At 42.6% G+C, this 15,742-nt stretch overlaps 1 protein-coding gene across 4 annotated transcripts in view; it reads right to left on the reverse strand.

Annotated features, from left to right (window-relative positions):
- Positions 1-15,742, reverse strand: part of LOC117394038 (cyclin-dependent kinase-like 5) — a 53,412-nt gene that overhangs the window by 15,538 nt on the left and 22,132 nt on the right. For 3 of the 4 annotated variants that reach the window (XM_055221446.1, XM_055221448.1, XM_055221445.1), the window contains exons 4-16: positions 14,412-14,457; positions 14,196-14,332; positions 13,964-14,084; positions 13,226-13,285; positions 11,685-11,775; positions 10,510-10,699; positions 5,677-5,757; positions 4,007-4,173; positions 2,431-3,406; positions 1,879-1,899; positions 1,351-1,456; positions 559-667; positions 272-374 (exon numbers count right to left, since the gene is read on the reverse strand). In XM_055221446.1, the coding sequence (XP_055077421.1) occupies positions 272-374; positions 559-667; positions 1,351-1,456; positions 1,879-1,899; positions 2,431-3,406; positions 4,007-4,173; positions 5,677-5,757; positions 10,510-10,699; positions 11,685-11,775; positions 13,226-13,285; positions 13,964-14,084; positions 14,196-14,332; positions 14,412-14,457 (2,208 nt within the window). The remainder of the gene's footprint in view (positions 1-271; positions 375-558; positions 668-1,350; positions 1,457-1,878; positions 1,900-2,430; positions 3,407-4,006; positions 4,174-5,676; positions 5,758-10,509; positions 10,700-11,684; positions 11,776-13,225; positions 13,286-13,963; positions 14,085-14,195; positions 14,333-14,411; positions 14,458-15,742) is intronic. The other variant, XM_055221447.1, reaches the window with a different exon arrangement.

Raw genomic sequence — 15,742 nt, forward strand, 5'->3', positions numbered from 1 at the left:
TAGTAATTTGTAAGGTGCTTTCGGTATACATACTAATATTGTTTGATATTGGGTTTCAGCAGATACTCAAACCTGAGTATAAGTATTATATCAAAATTGAAAAAAAATTCTAATTTTATTCATTGCTATCTAACCTTTGTCTATAAACTTTCTGTTTTTGAGGATGAATGTTCACTAACTGCCTAATAACATTTCCCACTGTTAAACACATAATCATGAAGTGTTTTGGGTTTTAGTGGTCATTTTAGTGGTAATATACATTTTTACTCACCAACTGAGACTTTTTCTTTTTCTTCTTTATCGCTCTAAAGAAACCCTGCTTCTCCTTTTCTTTGGATGGCTCAGGATTTAAAACTACAGTGTCTGGACCGGTCCTAAGAAAACCCCCCCACAAAAAACAACATATTTGCAATTAGTACAACAGTGTCACTTACAACAGGCCTTTAATCCAACCATCAAATAAATGCTCTACTTAACAGCAGGCAGCAGCAGCCCAGTGTAGCTGATGTCGACACATAACAGGCTGTTGAAGGGAAGGAAGGTTACAAAGATAATTACCACGGGTCGAAGGCTGGCTGACGTTTGGAGTGGTTTGTCAAGCCGCTGCTGTCCCCCGCCCTCTGTCCCCTGGCATCATGGAACGAATTGTCCGGGCGCGGAGAGGGGACTACTCAAGGTACAGGACAAAAATCATCATTAACCTTTGGCCATTTCAGTGCTTACTTAGTGGTTACTGTAGTGTGAAAATCAAACTGTTTTTGCCCCCCATTTATTGTGTGTAAACATTAAGTTACATAACAGTAACATATTATTTATACATGGTTAGAGTAAGTACTACATTTTATTTTTAGATACTTCCAAAAGACCATATGGACAACTGGAACTTGCCCCTATCTCAGAGTATGACATATTTTAGGATCTGAGAGCCACCAGTTGATACTTTTAGCTAATGTTATCAACATTTCTTGATGGAGTAAATCTAACTAGAGGCACTGCTCAGTCTGAAGCTCCGTCACTCACTTTCATCTGAGTTTTTTCACAATCTGGCCTTAAAGAAGGTATTTAGCCCAGCATTTTTTTTGTCACACTCAACCTTTTTGTTTAAAATCAAACTAATCCATTTTCTATTTTTTTCTTTACTTTTCCGATCATGTAAAAACTTATGAGGCTTTCCTAATGTGTGCATTGTGTCACCATGGTAACTGTGGAGCTGTCCTCCATAGAAATACAAGCTGCGTTCCCCATAATGTGATGTCACTGTTAAGTATCAGTAGGTTATGCCCTGATATGTTTTCTACCAGATGTACCGGTATGTCATATAGTATGGAGTCCTTGCTGAGGCTAACCCACCTCTGTAGAAGCTGCCCACCCTCCGGGGCATTGACTCGCTGTATATGTTGCGGTTCTCTTTACTCGAGCTGCCATCTTCTCCCTGCTGCTCGTGATACAGGCCGACCTAATTCATAACACATGATGGTCACTTGAGAAATGAGGGGGCCGAACACTTTAGAGTTAAGCTTTTACATTGTACCTGAACGACCAAAGAATTATTGATTTACCAACTGCAGTAGCTATAAATTGCAGCCTATACTGTTATTCTCTCCAGCGACTGTGCTATCATAATAGTCACATGAGAGAGAAGCAAAGCACACAGAGAAAATGAAGAGGCATCTGATGCAGAGAGAAGAGAGAGAGGAGAGAGAGAGCAGGGCATGACAGCAGCAGAATCCACCCACACCACACTCGCTGAGACTGGATGTGGGTGGGGAGAGGTGGGTGCAGGCACAATGTCGGACCTCGTTTTTTTTGCCGCTGTGAGTGAAAAGATGCAGTGTTGTCCCGTGTTGAGTCTCTTATGGGGGGTCTGCTGTGGCTGACCTCAGTGGGAGCCTGTTCGCTCTGTTAATGGAGACATGATGAAGCATGAGGTGAGCTCAGCACTGCAGCACAAGCAAAGCACAAAGTACATATAAATACACTAGTGCGTAGTATATGTGTGGATACAATATAAATATAAATATAAATACATGTATATAGAGGTAGCAAAAACACTTTTAAAACCAGCATTTGTAGTATGGTAAGAGGTTGCTAGAGAAGTAATAATTGCACTCGAATAGGTGTTACAAAGAACAAGAAACACTATTCCAAATATATTCAGCATTTTTGAAAATGTGAATTATTGGGGTAATTATTTTCCAGGTGTAAAAGCAATGATTTTTGATTGACTTTTTTATTTTTTATTAAACCCATTACTTCCCAACTTGGAACATGATCCTGTCATTTTCGTAATTCTGTTTAAAATGTAAGGTCATAATGATCAGGTATCAACAGGATAGATACTAGTTACATGGTTGCAGTTATCTGACAAAAGTGTAAACCAGTAATTAACTCCCATGGTGTGCATAGAGCAGTGAGTGACGAGAGACTGACCCTGCTCATGTCCTCTTCTCTGGATGAGGCGGCATGCCGAGGCAGTGTTCGGTGCTGCAGCTGTGGGGACAGGAGCTGGAGGCTACTGGCTCTGGTGGGGATCCCCTGTCCCACAGAGAGGCCCTCCTCGTGGGTCCTCTGGTGGTCCCGCCGCACGTACATGGAATGCCTGTGGGGGCGTTGCTGAGAAGAGAAGGGGCTGGTGTAACCTTGCCCGTACAGAGGGTCGTGTGGGGCGGAGAGGGAGTGCCCATGGCCTCTGTCCTCCCCTGGTTCTTCTGAGTCTTCCGAGCCTTTGTGACGCGTGGATGAGCGCCTGTACGAGGAGTCCAGCGTGTTACTCTCTCTATCACGCATACTGCCTCGACTGATGGGCCCCAGACGGTCCACTCTGCGGGATGCAGGGCTGCCCGGGGCCGCGCTCAGGTCAAGGCAACTGGAGGGAAAGTATCGAGAGGTGGGCTCATCTGCATATAGGTGCACATCGTTCAGATTACCCACTGATTTAGCATCACTGAGGTTGCCGTAACTTTTGGATAAGTTCAGATATGCAAACTTATTAGAGGCAGGAATAGAGCCGTGTGTGTCCATATAGTGTCGGCTGTGCTTTTCCCCTGACTGAAGTGTATTGGTCTTCCCCTCCACAAATGAATGACGGGTCTGAGAGCGGAAGTTGGATTTGAGGTATCCATCGGAGCCCAGGCTGATGTCAAAGTCGGCTGTACTTTGGCCTTCGCTGGAGGTGAGCAGATGTGGCAAGTTACTGCTGGCCAGGTCCATGTTGCAGGACGTGGAGTGGTTGAAGAGGGACGGCTGGTAGTTTTTGGGGTGCAGAGTGGGGCTGAGGTTAAGGGCTGCAGACATGTTTCCGTTAAGGAAGCAGTCATTGTTTGGTTGGAGGTCTTCCTGACGCGGCAGACTGGAGCACTCTCTGCTGCTGGAGCGATGACTTCCTGAGCTCTTTCCTCCATGGCTCCTGAGAAAAATATACTGCAATTTCAATATTGTTTGGTTTAGTTCTGGAAATTGACATACTTACATTCTATTAAATTCATATTTTTTATAACCCAACTTTTCAGACCACAGCAGATATTTATGTAATTAAAGAAGACTTTAAGTTACATACAGTGAGAGAAACAAATACTAATACTTCCGCTAAATGGAAAAGTAAATGTAAACATGACCTGTAGTAATCATAAATTACAGGTCAGTTGTCTAATAATTTACAATCAAAACCACTGAATCACACAATCATGTCACTATAGCAACATCTTTATTAGAGAAATGAACAGGGAGATTTTTTTTAGACAGCCAAAAATTACAGCTGTCATAGATGATGAGCTCAGAAAGCAATGTACAAATGGAAGACCTCCAGAGAGACAACTGTTTCAGAGTGAATGCATTTGACCAAGTAGCTATCTGTGAATTAGCAATCACAGTCAGAGTGTACACAAGATAAGATTTAGTGCTTTGTTTTCTTGTTCAAGAAAGAAATATTCTCTAAGAATTTATCTGACACTAAACACATTTAACCTAAGTCTATTGTAATAATAAGTACATACAATATAGGGCTGACCTGCTGGGGGTGGTGTTGTCTCCATGGTGGGGTTTCCTCTTGGATGAGCGGGCTGGGGTGGGGGTTGGCGGCCCGGGACGCTCCACGTGCCGTAGGCTCTGGAAGGCGTGGTGGTTCAGACTCTGCTCCGTTAGAAATCGCTCAGTGGGGTTCAGCAGAAGAAGGTTCTGATAGACAGAGGGACATGTCAAAAACTGATATCTCAATATTCTTGGAGGCAGATCACAATTTAGATTTTATCACAATCTCACTATTGAAGTCACATCTGGTCCTCCTGAAAGTTCCCACTTCTCTGTGATTGGTTAAAACTCACTCACTCAAAATCTTACATAGCTGACCAATGGGAGAAGTGGTTGGGGAAAAGCACTAATATGATTTTAAAGAATAAGAAGATTAACTTTATGCCATATTTCTAGTGGAACAGCCTTCCCTCGTCTGAGCCTTCAAAATGCCCCTGAGATCCACTCATCACAAAAACCCAACAGCTGTGTCTTTATGAGTCAGTGGCGCCATTATCATAAAAGTCAGCCTTCTCCACGCCGCTGTGTCACCAAACAGTCCAAGCAATGTGTAAATGTAATCGTGACAAATTAGTCAGTTAAATAAATAAATCTCAGCACTTGTTCCTGTGTACTTTTACTGTAATTAATTAAATAGGATTAACTAATACATTGTGTTGCACATCAGTAGAGAACAAAATGCAATATGTTACTTCAAAATAGTGATTTAATTTGCAACGGTATATCACAGGTGAAAAATAGAGATAAACCAATGATATGTAAGGCGAACTAAAAACATTCCATAATCCAAACAAAAATTATCCTATGAAATAACCAGTACTACTCTGAACTAGGTCAAATCAAAGACTAAACAGGACTACACCAGGACTAAACCACTATACAGGTATTTTAAACAAATGCTGCAATGCAAGAAGAATACTATCTTACATTTTCCATAAAAAACAGCACAGTAGTAAGAAAACGTAGAATATCAGTACCACATAGAGTCTTAATCCAAATGCTAACACTTGCATTCAAACACAGGACACATTGTGGGGGCGCTTTGATTCAATGACTGACAACAACAATTTTTTACAAAGTTCTGCATCTAGAAATAACACTAATATAATAATAACAGTAATTATTATGCCAATGCAGTTTACAAACAAGCAACAGTTATTTAAACATTCTCCAGATTTCAGATGCAGGTCCTTGCTAAAGCTAGGCCTCAGATGACATTGTGTTAGCAGTGAGTCATTATCTGCTGGAGAAAGACTCCGTAAGTGCTGCCCACATTCTCAACATGTAACTCCAGCTTACAGCAGACACAGCAGCACCAGGCCAGATATGAGCCAAGAAATGCTGCAGCCACCACAATGTTAACATAATTCTAATAGTCATGCAATTATAATATGGGAAACAGAGCTTTTAGTTGTTTCAGAAAATCAGGGGGTGGTGCGGACAGAGGCTCAGCTTTTAATAGTGCATGTAGGCAGGGTATAAGCTAAGACAGAAATGGCTACAGATAGAGGTGGGCCATATAGAGTCTCTAAAAGATCATTTAGAAATATTATAGTATTTTTGAAGATATGCAAAATCAGAATATAGAAATAACATTATATATATCATTTTTTGGTCAATATTAATCACACCTGGCTACAGCTTTTTTACCTTAAGGAGGTCCAGTAGAGCTCCACCAATGATGCCCAAGTATCTGCGCTCCAGTGTCTGAGGGTGGTTTACTGTTGGGAACTAAAAGAGAAGAGGTTTCTATAAGAGATGGAACTACCAACATTACAGATTACACATTACTATTAATTTACATTATTTGTGATTTTAATATAATCTTACTTTAAAAAAAAAGAAAAGAAGAAAAGGTCAATAACACTGTGACTCATCTACCTGGACTGGCTTATATAATCATTTGTCCAGTCTTTGTCATAGGTCTAATGACTCTGGTGTTTGTGCATATTAGAAGCTAAGTGAATAACGCCCATTAAATGTAATTTGCTCAATTATATAATCGCTTTGCTTCACACAAAGCCTCCTTTTCACTATTCTTGCCATTAATTCTTCATCTGGACCCAAGAAGTAAGCAAAATAACAAATACGAATTTCATCTGTATTTGTAACTCCTTGTCAGGTATTTTGATATTCAAAGCCTGATAGCATCTCTGTGATATTCTTTGGAACATCTTCTACAGCTCTAGGCTGTGGTAGCTTGTTGCTTTTGACTTTCTTTTCTCAGTAAAATTACTTTAAAATGTACTGTTTATTCAAGTCAAATGTCCAGTAGCTGTTCTTTTTGTTCCAGTGTTACATGAATATCACAGCAGGTGTTCAGCCTGGTGCAGCCTGGTTCAAAGAGTCATCAATCAAATGGTCTGGTTTCCTGCAGCTGTATTAGAAAGGTGCTGTCTGTATTGAGCTGGATTATGTGATCTTGATTAGATCTTGGTTAACATGCATGTTTTTCTTGTAGTATTTAACTGGGAATTATTTACAACAATTCACTACAAAAATGTCTTAAAGAGTTAAATTCCTATTCAAAATATATATAAATAATCTGTGTTCTAATAATTTTGAGTTTGTATTTTATTTTATTTTTATTTTATGTGGCTGATATGCTAATTTGTCTTATTTTGCAAAGCACATACAGAATTGTTGTTACCGCTGGGAAGATATGTTTGGTTTGAATCTTAAAACTAATCATACATATCATTAAATTTGTTGAATAATCCAGTTTACATAATGTAAAGAAGTCTAAACTGTCAAGATCTTCTATTTTGCTGGTTAATTTAACCACCTACAATCGACAGAATTTGTATCAAAGAGGCGCCTTATTATCAGTGGTTTTCACATTAAGCAATGCATAGAGATGGGTCTAGTTTCCTTTAATAATTACATCCTGAGGCGTGGGCAAAGAGGAGGAAGAGAAGAACGACGACCCAGGTCTGTTGCACCAGCAGGCTTCACACAGCATACAGAATACATGATACAGGATGACTCATTGAGATCCAATCAGTCACGGCACAGCAAAAAACAAGTGTAGAAACATAGAAGGGTGAGAAGATAAATAAAAGAGAGGAGTGGAAGCGAATGAAAAACAGCGTGTCAATGGAGCAGAAGCAATGGAGCATATAGAGGAGGAAAGAGGTTTTGATGGTAAAAATTTTATATGACTGGCTTTAGAAGTGGGCGACATATATTACAGTATTGTCTTGACTGTAGAGTTAAACCAGGGTTGTCCAAAATATTTTCACCAAAGGCTGTATATTGTAACATATTTAAAGCTGAGGGCCAATCTATACGGTTGTATTTAACATAGATGTGACTGAGCTACCACACATTTAACAAGGCTTGGAATATTAGGTCAAGGTTTTGTTTTTCCTCCCGTGGACCCACCACCTGCGGGAGGAGCCATGAGGGGCGGGTGCAGAGAGATCTGGGCGGCAGTCGAAGGCGGGGACCTCGACGATCGGATCTCCGGACATGGAGACTAGCTCTGGGGACATGGAATGTCACCTCGCTGGGGGGGAAAGAGCCTGAGCTTGTGCGGGAGGTTGAGCGTTACCGACTAGATATAGTCGGCCTCACCTCCACAGACAGCTTGGGCTCTGGAACCCAACTTCTCGAGAGGGGTTGGACTCTCCATTTCTCTGGCGTTGCCCGCGGGGAGCGGCGGCGAGCTGGTGTGGGCTTGCTCATTGCCCCACAGCTCAGCCGCTGCGTGTTGGGGTTCACTCCGGTGAACGAGAGGGTCGCGTCCCTGCGCCTTCGGGTCGGGGACAGGTCTCTCACTGTTGTGTCGGCCTACGGGCCAAACAGCAGTGCAGAGTACCCGGCCTTCTTGGAGTCCCTGGGAGGGGTACTAGACAGTGCACCAACCGGGGACTCCGTTGTTCTCCTGGGGGACTTCAACGCCCATGTGGGTAACGACAGTGACACTTGGAGGGGCGTGATTGGGAGGAACGGCCTCCCCGATCTGAACCCGAGCGGTGTTTTGTTATTGGACTTCTGTGCTAGTCACAGCTTGTCCATAACAAACACCATGTTCGAGCACAAGGGTGTCCACCAGGACACTCTAGGTCGGAGGTCGATGATCGACTTTGTTGTCATGTCATCTGACCTCCGACCGCGTGTCTTGGACACTCGGGTGAAGAGAGGGGCTGAGCTGTCAACTGATCATCACCTGGTGGTGAGTTGGACCCGCTGGCGGAGGAGGAAGCCGGACAGACCTGGCAGGCCCAAGCGCATTCTGAGGGTCTGCTGGGAACGTCTGGCGGAGCCCTCTGTCAGGGGGGTCTTCAACTCCCACCTCCGGGAGAGCTTCTCCCTGATCCCGGGGGAGGTTGGAGACATGGACTCCGAGTGGGCCATGTTCTCCACCTCTATTGTCGATGCGGCTGCTCGTAGCTGTGGTCGTAAGGTCTGTGGTGCTTGTCGCGGCGGCAATCCCCGAACCCGGTGGTGGACACCGGAAGTAAGGGATGCCGTCAAGCTGAAGAAGGAGTCCTATCGAGCCTTGTTGGCTCGTGGGACTCCTGAGGCAGCTGATGAGTACCGGCGGGCCAAGCGTGCCACGGCTCGGGCAGTCACAGAGGCAAAAACTCGGGGTTGGGAGGAGTTCGGGGAGGCCATGGAGAAGGACTATCGGACGGCCTCAAAGAGATTCTGGCAAACCGTCCGACACCTCAGGAGGGGGAAGCAGTGCTTCACCAACACTGTTCACAGTGCGGGTGGAGAGCTGCTGACCTCGACTGGGGATGTTGTCGGGCGGTGGAAGGAATACTTTGAGGATCTCCTCAATCCCACTGTCACGTCTTCCGAGGAGGAAGCAGAAACTGGGGACCCAGAGGCGGACTCGTCCATCACCCTGGCTGAAGTCACTGAGGTGGTTGGCAAGCTCCTCGGTGGCAAGGCTCCGGGGGTGGACGAGATCCGTCCTGAGTACCTCAAGTCTCTGGATGTTGTGGGGCTGTCTTGGCTGACACGTCTCTGCAACATCGCGTGGCGGTCGGGGACAGTACCTGTGGAATGGCAGACCGGGGTGGTGGTCCCTCTGTATAAGAAGGGGGACCGGAGGGTGTGTTCCAATTACAGGGGAATCACACTCCTCAGCCTTCCCGGTAAGGTCTATTCCAGGGTACTGGAGAGGAGAATCCGACCGATAGTCGAACCTCGGATTCAGGAGGAGCAGTGTGGTTTTCGTCCTGGTCGTGGAACACTGGACCAGCTCTATACTCTCCATCGGGTCCTCGAGGGCTCATGGGAGTATGCCCAACCAGTCCACATGTGTTTTGTGGATCTGGAGAAGGCATTCGACCGTGTCCCTCGTGGTGTCCTTTGGGGGGTGCTCTGGGAGTATGGGGTCCGGGGCTCTTTGCTAAGGGCTGTCCGGTCCCTGTATGACCGGAGCAGGAGCTGTGTTCGCATTGCCGGCAGTAAGTCAGACCTGTTCCCGGTGCATGTTGGACTCCGCCAGGGCTGCCCTTTGTCACCGGTTCTGTTCATTATATTTATGGACAGAATTTCTAGGCGCAGCCAGGGGCCGGAGGGGGCCTGGTTTGGGAACCATAGGATTTCATCTCTGCTGTTTGCAGATGATGTTGTCCTGATGGCTTCTTCGAGCCAGGACCTGCAGCAGGCACTGGGGCGGTTTGCAGCCGAGTGTGAAGTGGCTGGGATAAGAATCAGCTCCTCCAAATCCGAGGCCATGGTTCTCGACCGGAAAAAGGTGGTTTGCTCTCTCCGGGTGGGTGGTGAGTCTCTGCCCCAAGTGGAGGAGTTCAAGTATCTCGGGGTCTTGTTCACGAGTGAGGGAAGGATGGAGCGGGAGATTGACAGGCGGATCGGTGCAGCGTCTGCAGTGATGCGGTCGCTGTATCGGTCCGTTGTGGTAAAGAAGGAGTTGAGCCGGAAGGCGAAGCTCTCGATTTACCGGTCAATCTACGTTCCTACCCTTACCTATGGTCATGAGCTCTGGGTAATGACCGAAAGGACAAGATCGCGGATACAAGCGGCTGAAATGGGCTTCCTCCGTAGAGTGGCCGGGCGCATAAGAAAATGGATGGATGGATGGTTTTGTTTTTGAGATAATTGTGACTGATTATTTAAAATTTGCAGTAAAAAAATTGTGCTTATGATAAAATTGCTCAATTCACCACAAGGCTTGAGGGTCAACTAAAATTGATCTTAAGGCCACATTAGCCACACACAGTTTGGACACCCATGAGTAAGAAAAATATATTTGTAGGTGTATAATTTATAGGATTAGGTGCAGCAACTTCAACTGTACTGAAACAGAACACCTAAAAATGATTGAAGTGACATTATTTGTGCATTTTAAGTCCAAATATATATATATATATATATATATATATATCATTATATATATATATATAATGATATATATATATATATATATATATATATATATATATATATATATATATATAGCAGCAGTCATGGAGGACAGAGGATGGCGAGATGTTTTGGTGGTACCCGCAGCCCGTGGAAGCGAGGGTTGTTGTAGAAGAGTTTCATCTGCTCTGGAGGCAAAGGGCCAAGGACTTTCTGGATGGTGAAGAGCTGGTCGATCTCACTCTCTCCTGGAAACAGAGGCTGCCCATCGCTCAGCTCCCCTAGAATACACCCCACTGACCACATGTCCACCGCTTTACCATATGGAGCCCTGAGAACAAGGAAGAACATGTGGTCATAACTAGGGCTGGGTGATATGTAGATAAACTGTGATCTCATTCCTGTGACGATCTGCTTTTTTGCTCTATACAGACACTTTTCCTCACCCGCACCTCCTATTGGTCACCATCTGTAAGGCTGTTAGTGAGTGACAGCTTTAACCAATCACAGTGAAGAATGTAAAAATAACAGGATTACATGAATTGTGATAAAATGAGAATCATCATTTGGCTCCAAGAAAATTGGGAGATAATTTTTTTGTCATATCACTCCTAGTTAGAGAATAATCCCGTAGTTTAAAGTACTGACAATCTGGTTTATATCAAAATATGAATACTCAATCCCAAAAATAAAGTCATATTTTCTCTAGATTTTGTTACGAAATTTGATTGAATTCAGCTTCCAACACCAATCAGCCTGTAAACCTGAAATAGAAACTTGCCAATAAACCAGAAGTGACTTTTTTGGGACTGACTGCAGTGCAAAGAAAAAATAGAAAAATAAAACATCCTTAAATATTTCCAAAAGTTTACAAAATGTTTACTAAGCATAGGCCTATCACGATGTTATATCAACTTATCGTTCAATGCAGATGAGACAATATTTTTGGGGGATCGGTATTTATCATATTTTTTCTTTGTACTAGTGGGAAAATTTTGGTTATTTTTCTGCTCTATGATGAGATTTGAGTTGTAGAAGGACGAATATGACTCATTCTAGTCACAAACTAAAAACTTAACTGCTGCATTCTGTCATTTATTTATCGCAGTTCATATTTATTGTACATTTAGAAGAGTTTTTGGGGGATATTTCTGCTTTATAGTTTGGTTTCAATATTATCATTTAATGTCAATATTTATTTCAGCAATATATCACACTTCAAAATTTGTTATCATCTCAGACTTAACAAAGCAGTCTAACAAGGATTTTTTGTGCCCTATCCAGAGAGGGGGCACATAAAATAAAATATGACATACCCCAGAAGCAGTTCCGGAGAGCGGTACCATCTTGTGGCCACATACTCTGTGTAATTGGCGTCGGTCCCCTCAGAGAGATTACGTGCAAATCCTGGCAGGAGAATACAGAGGGAGCAATATAAGTATAATGAGCAGCTTTTTGATATTCCCCTCATGCTGAGACCTCAAAAATGACTGGTGGGTACCTCTCTGAGAGCTTATTAGGATTCAGAAGTGTACAATAAGGCTGGAGGAGCTGGCTAAGGTAAAAGCTACATCTGAATAGGAGATGATCAGACCTCTGGGAGCACAACGGCACAGCAGACGTAGGCAAATCAATCTCTTGCTTTGTTTAACACTTGCTTACAGTACAGAAAAAAGCATGATCAATACTTACCTTTGTTAATTACTGAAAAATAACCATTAGTTAATGTGCTTGTTATACAGGCTACTAATAAGCAAAATAATAGGTGGCAGACTGTAGAAAATGAGATCAAATGTCTTAATGTATAAATCTCTCTTATTACAGTCAAGACTTCTCAAGAGAACAGACACTGAAAGTGATCAACATAAGAGCAGGTTATGTTGTGTTGTGTAATATTGAACATTGAACATAAATCAACAAGGAAATTGAAGAGTTAAAAGAATTAACCTATTCCCAACCTGAAGATTAGATTTTCTAGGAGAGAAAATTTAGACAAACTTTTAATCAATAACTCAGCATGGAACCAATCTATACGTAAAATCAAAGAATCACGGCACCAGTTGATGAATAAGGTGTTTTTGGTCAGGTATTACTTTTAGTGGAAAGTGGTTTGGATGGATGGTGCTCTAGGGATACACTTTACAATGTTACTGAGTAGATAAGCTAGTGGGGGTTTTACACATTTTTGTCACTTCCAATGGATCCATGTAGGTGAAAGTGGCCCACAAGTAGACTCACAGTGCTATGTTGTGCCCTAAGCCTGTAGAAGGAGCCTTTGGCTGACACAGAGCAAACAGCAGATCTGCGTCTCTCACTCCAGATTGCTTACATGATGGCGGATATGCCATGTTTATCATTCCCCCTGATTTGTTGTTGTGACGCTAGCAGATTGTTTCAATGCTTGTTTTCCCAACACAATCCATTCAGAACAATGGAATGTATGGGAAGCATTTGCATAAATGCTGACCATATGAAATGCAGCAAGTTTGGTAAGAACAACATGAAACTCTTCAGCGATAGAGTGTTCAGTGTCAGATTTCCCAAGGTGTACAGTCACAACATGTGAAGGATGGCCACGGCCTCTGAGTATTGTATGTGGCTATGGAGGTGAATATGATGCTAAGTGTGAATAACTGTAAACAAAACAAAATAGTGTCTGATGAGCAGGTGGCAATAAACGTTTTGTCTATTTGCTTAATGGGACAGGGACAGAGCACAATATGCATTCATTTAATATTAAAGGGGAAAGTTTTATACAAAGTGGCAGATTACAATGTGAATGGTTGTTTGATATAATTTGTGATAATTAACATGTCTCCTATTGCAATTATGCCTAACCTCTGTGTAGAACACTCACCAAAGTCACACAACTTGAGTACATCCTCGGAGCTGATGAGAAGGTTTTCCGGCTTGATATCTGAGGAAGATGAGCACAGATGGGGAGGAAGCTGACATTATTACATCACCACTACTAGTACCATGATTCTTAGCGCCACCTGTTCCCCTGCCATCGCTGCTAAAAGTCTCACAAAAAGTGGAACAAATTAATATTCACAGACAAGTCTCAAATGTGCAGTCCTAGCCTTGCTCCTGTATATGCCTGTGTATACTACGGGCCATTTGGAGGCTTGCTCTTCTGCCTCCTGTGTGCCAAAAGCTCACAAGGGCCATCTGGTTTCCTGTTCTGCTCCCATCGATGTGCCAAAGACTCACGTCGTGTGAATAATACAATGGTTTGATGGAACACATCACAGCAACTCGCAGCTCTATGCTATTGTTTCATGATAAGAATAGATGAGAGCTGTTTTTGTTACAATTTGATGGAGAAATTGTACAGCTCTCAAAAGAACAGATGGCAAAATTGCTACAGCATCAGCCTTTTTAGGTTTTAGGCATGCCATGCACAAGTAAAAAAGCCTATTTTAAATTTATTTCAATATCTGAATTCAAAATGATAGTCATGTAAAACACTGGAGGTACAAGTGAGGGTTCTGGTGGTACACAGGTTCCACTGTAGTTTTAGTCTTTGTGTAATTATTTATTATTTTATTTATTTTTAGCCTATGTCTGGTGAGTCCACATGTAGTCCCTTTACCTCGATGAACGATGTCATGCTTATGGCACCAGTGAATAGCTTTGATTAACTGGAAGATGTAGCTGCGTGCTTTGTCTGTGGGCACTCCATTGGGCAACTCCTCCAGCAGTTCAAGCATGTTCTACAAGGTAAATATAAATACTGTCATTCAACACCACACAATCAGGTACAAGCTGTCTGGTGTCTGAAACCACACTATAAGTACAAGTTTATATATGTCTCAAACACAGACCTTCTCCACATATTCAAACACCAGGTAGAGTTTTCCTCTTCGGCGAAAAGCCTCTTTGAGCTCCACAATGTTCTCCTGCTTGAGAGTCCGCAGCATCTTAAGTTCACGCAGCGTGGTTTCTTTGACCTCCTCATTTTCTGTACAGACATGACCAATGTATTGTTCACTGAAGATGCATTAAAAAGCACATTCTCCATATAGAAAAATCATTCTTACCTTCACTGTCTTTGAACTTTTTAATAGCAACAATTTCATTGGTGTCCTGTAAGGAGACACAGGAGGAAGAAATCAATGGTAAAGCAGCAGTGCTTTTGATAGGGCTGAATACAGTGACGTGAATGGTGCTATTTTCATCATTTCTTTTGCACATTCATCTCCAAATAACAAAGCAATCAATAGTCCTCATGACAAACCACTAGCCTCATGTAAAAGACTCGACTTTTAGAAATGGGCTCATTAACACTGCACAGAAGAAACTTCTGTTGTGACTCAGTCATATATAGGCTAATATCAATTTTCAGAGCAAAATAATACCCACAATATCACTGATTGCTTCATTTTACTGGCAAAAAATTGAATACTCATAATCAGACACAACATTTTTATGGTTAAACAGAATACACATTTTTACTAAGACTGTGGGCCTTTTGCCTCAACCAACATTTTTATTAATCAACTAATTATTTTATTTAGACCATAAGAACAGCAGCAGGTGAGGGTATAAAAAAATATCTAGTTTTTGGAATGAATGAGCTTAATTTGCCTTTATACAAATATACACTGATTTGTATGCATCTTAAATTGAATCAGATGCATGATCACATCATATAGACACAAGATGGTTTTCAGAGCTTGACCATGCCCCCTTTAGTTGACTAATCAATGCACAGGGCATGTCTTTAGTCGACCAAGTATACATTTAGTCAATTAGAGTCCTTAATATTTACATATTTAAAATGACATGATTTGCTAGGCGTACAGTGTGAGGTATATATCTCTAGTAGGGTGGCTTATAGACAGGTTACATTCATCAGGCACACTAAAGACTCTGTGGTTGAGCTAAAGAGGTTGTGATGTTCTATGTGTCTCTTTGTCATGTCAGTATGAGCGTGCCTGGCCTGTTTCCACTCCTGTCCTATTTAAGCCTTGGTTTTTCTGCTTGTGGCTACCAGCGCTGCTCCACTTTCCCCTCAGTCAAAGAGCCCAGGGCAGCTCCAGCATAGATCCAGCTCACAGCCAACCACATGACTCCTCACACAAGGCAAGCATCATGAAGCTAGGAGCGCCTCATCTACTGGCCATTGAGTGACATGTTAAAGACCACAGTCACCAGGGCCTTTCTCAAGAAACAACTTAAACTGCTTGCACGTGATTGTGCTCATTTACATAAAGAACTGCTCATACCTTAGATGCATAAAATAGGATTTAACACTGTCTGTCAAAACAATTGCCCTGCAAGACATTAATTCTACTATATGCATGCAACTAGCATAGAGCCTTTGCCTTTCTTATTTAATTCAACTTTATTTACTCCCAAGGCAGCCAGG

This window comes from Periophthalmus magnuspinnatus, chromosome 4 (assembly GCF_009829125.3).
Source record: "Periophthalmus magnuspinnatus isolate fPerMag1 chromosome 4, fPerMag1.2.pri, whole genome shotgun sequence".
NCBI lineage: Eukaryota > Metazoa > Chordata > Actinopteri > Gobiiformes > Gobiidae > Periophthalmus > Periophthalmus magnuspinnatus.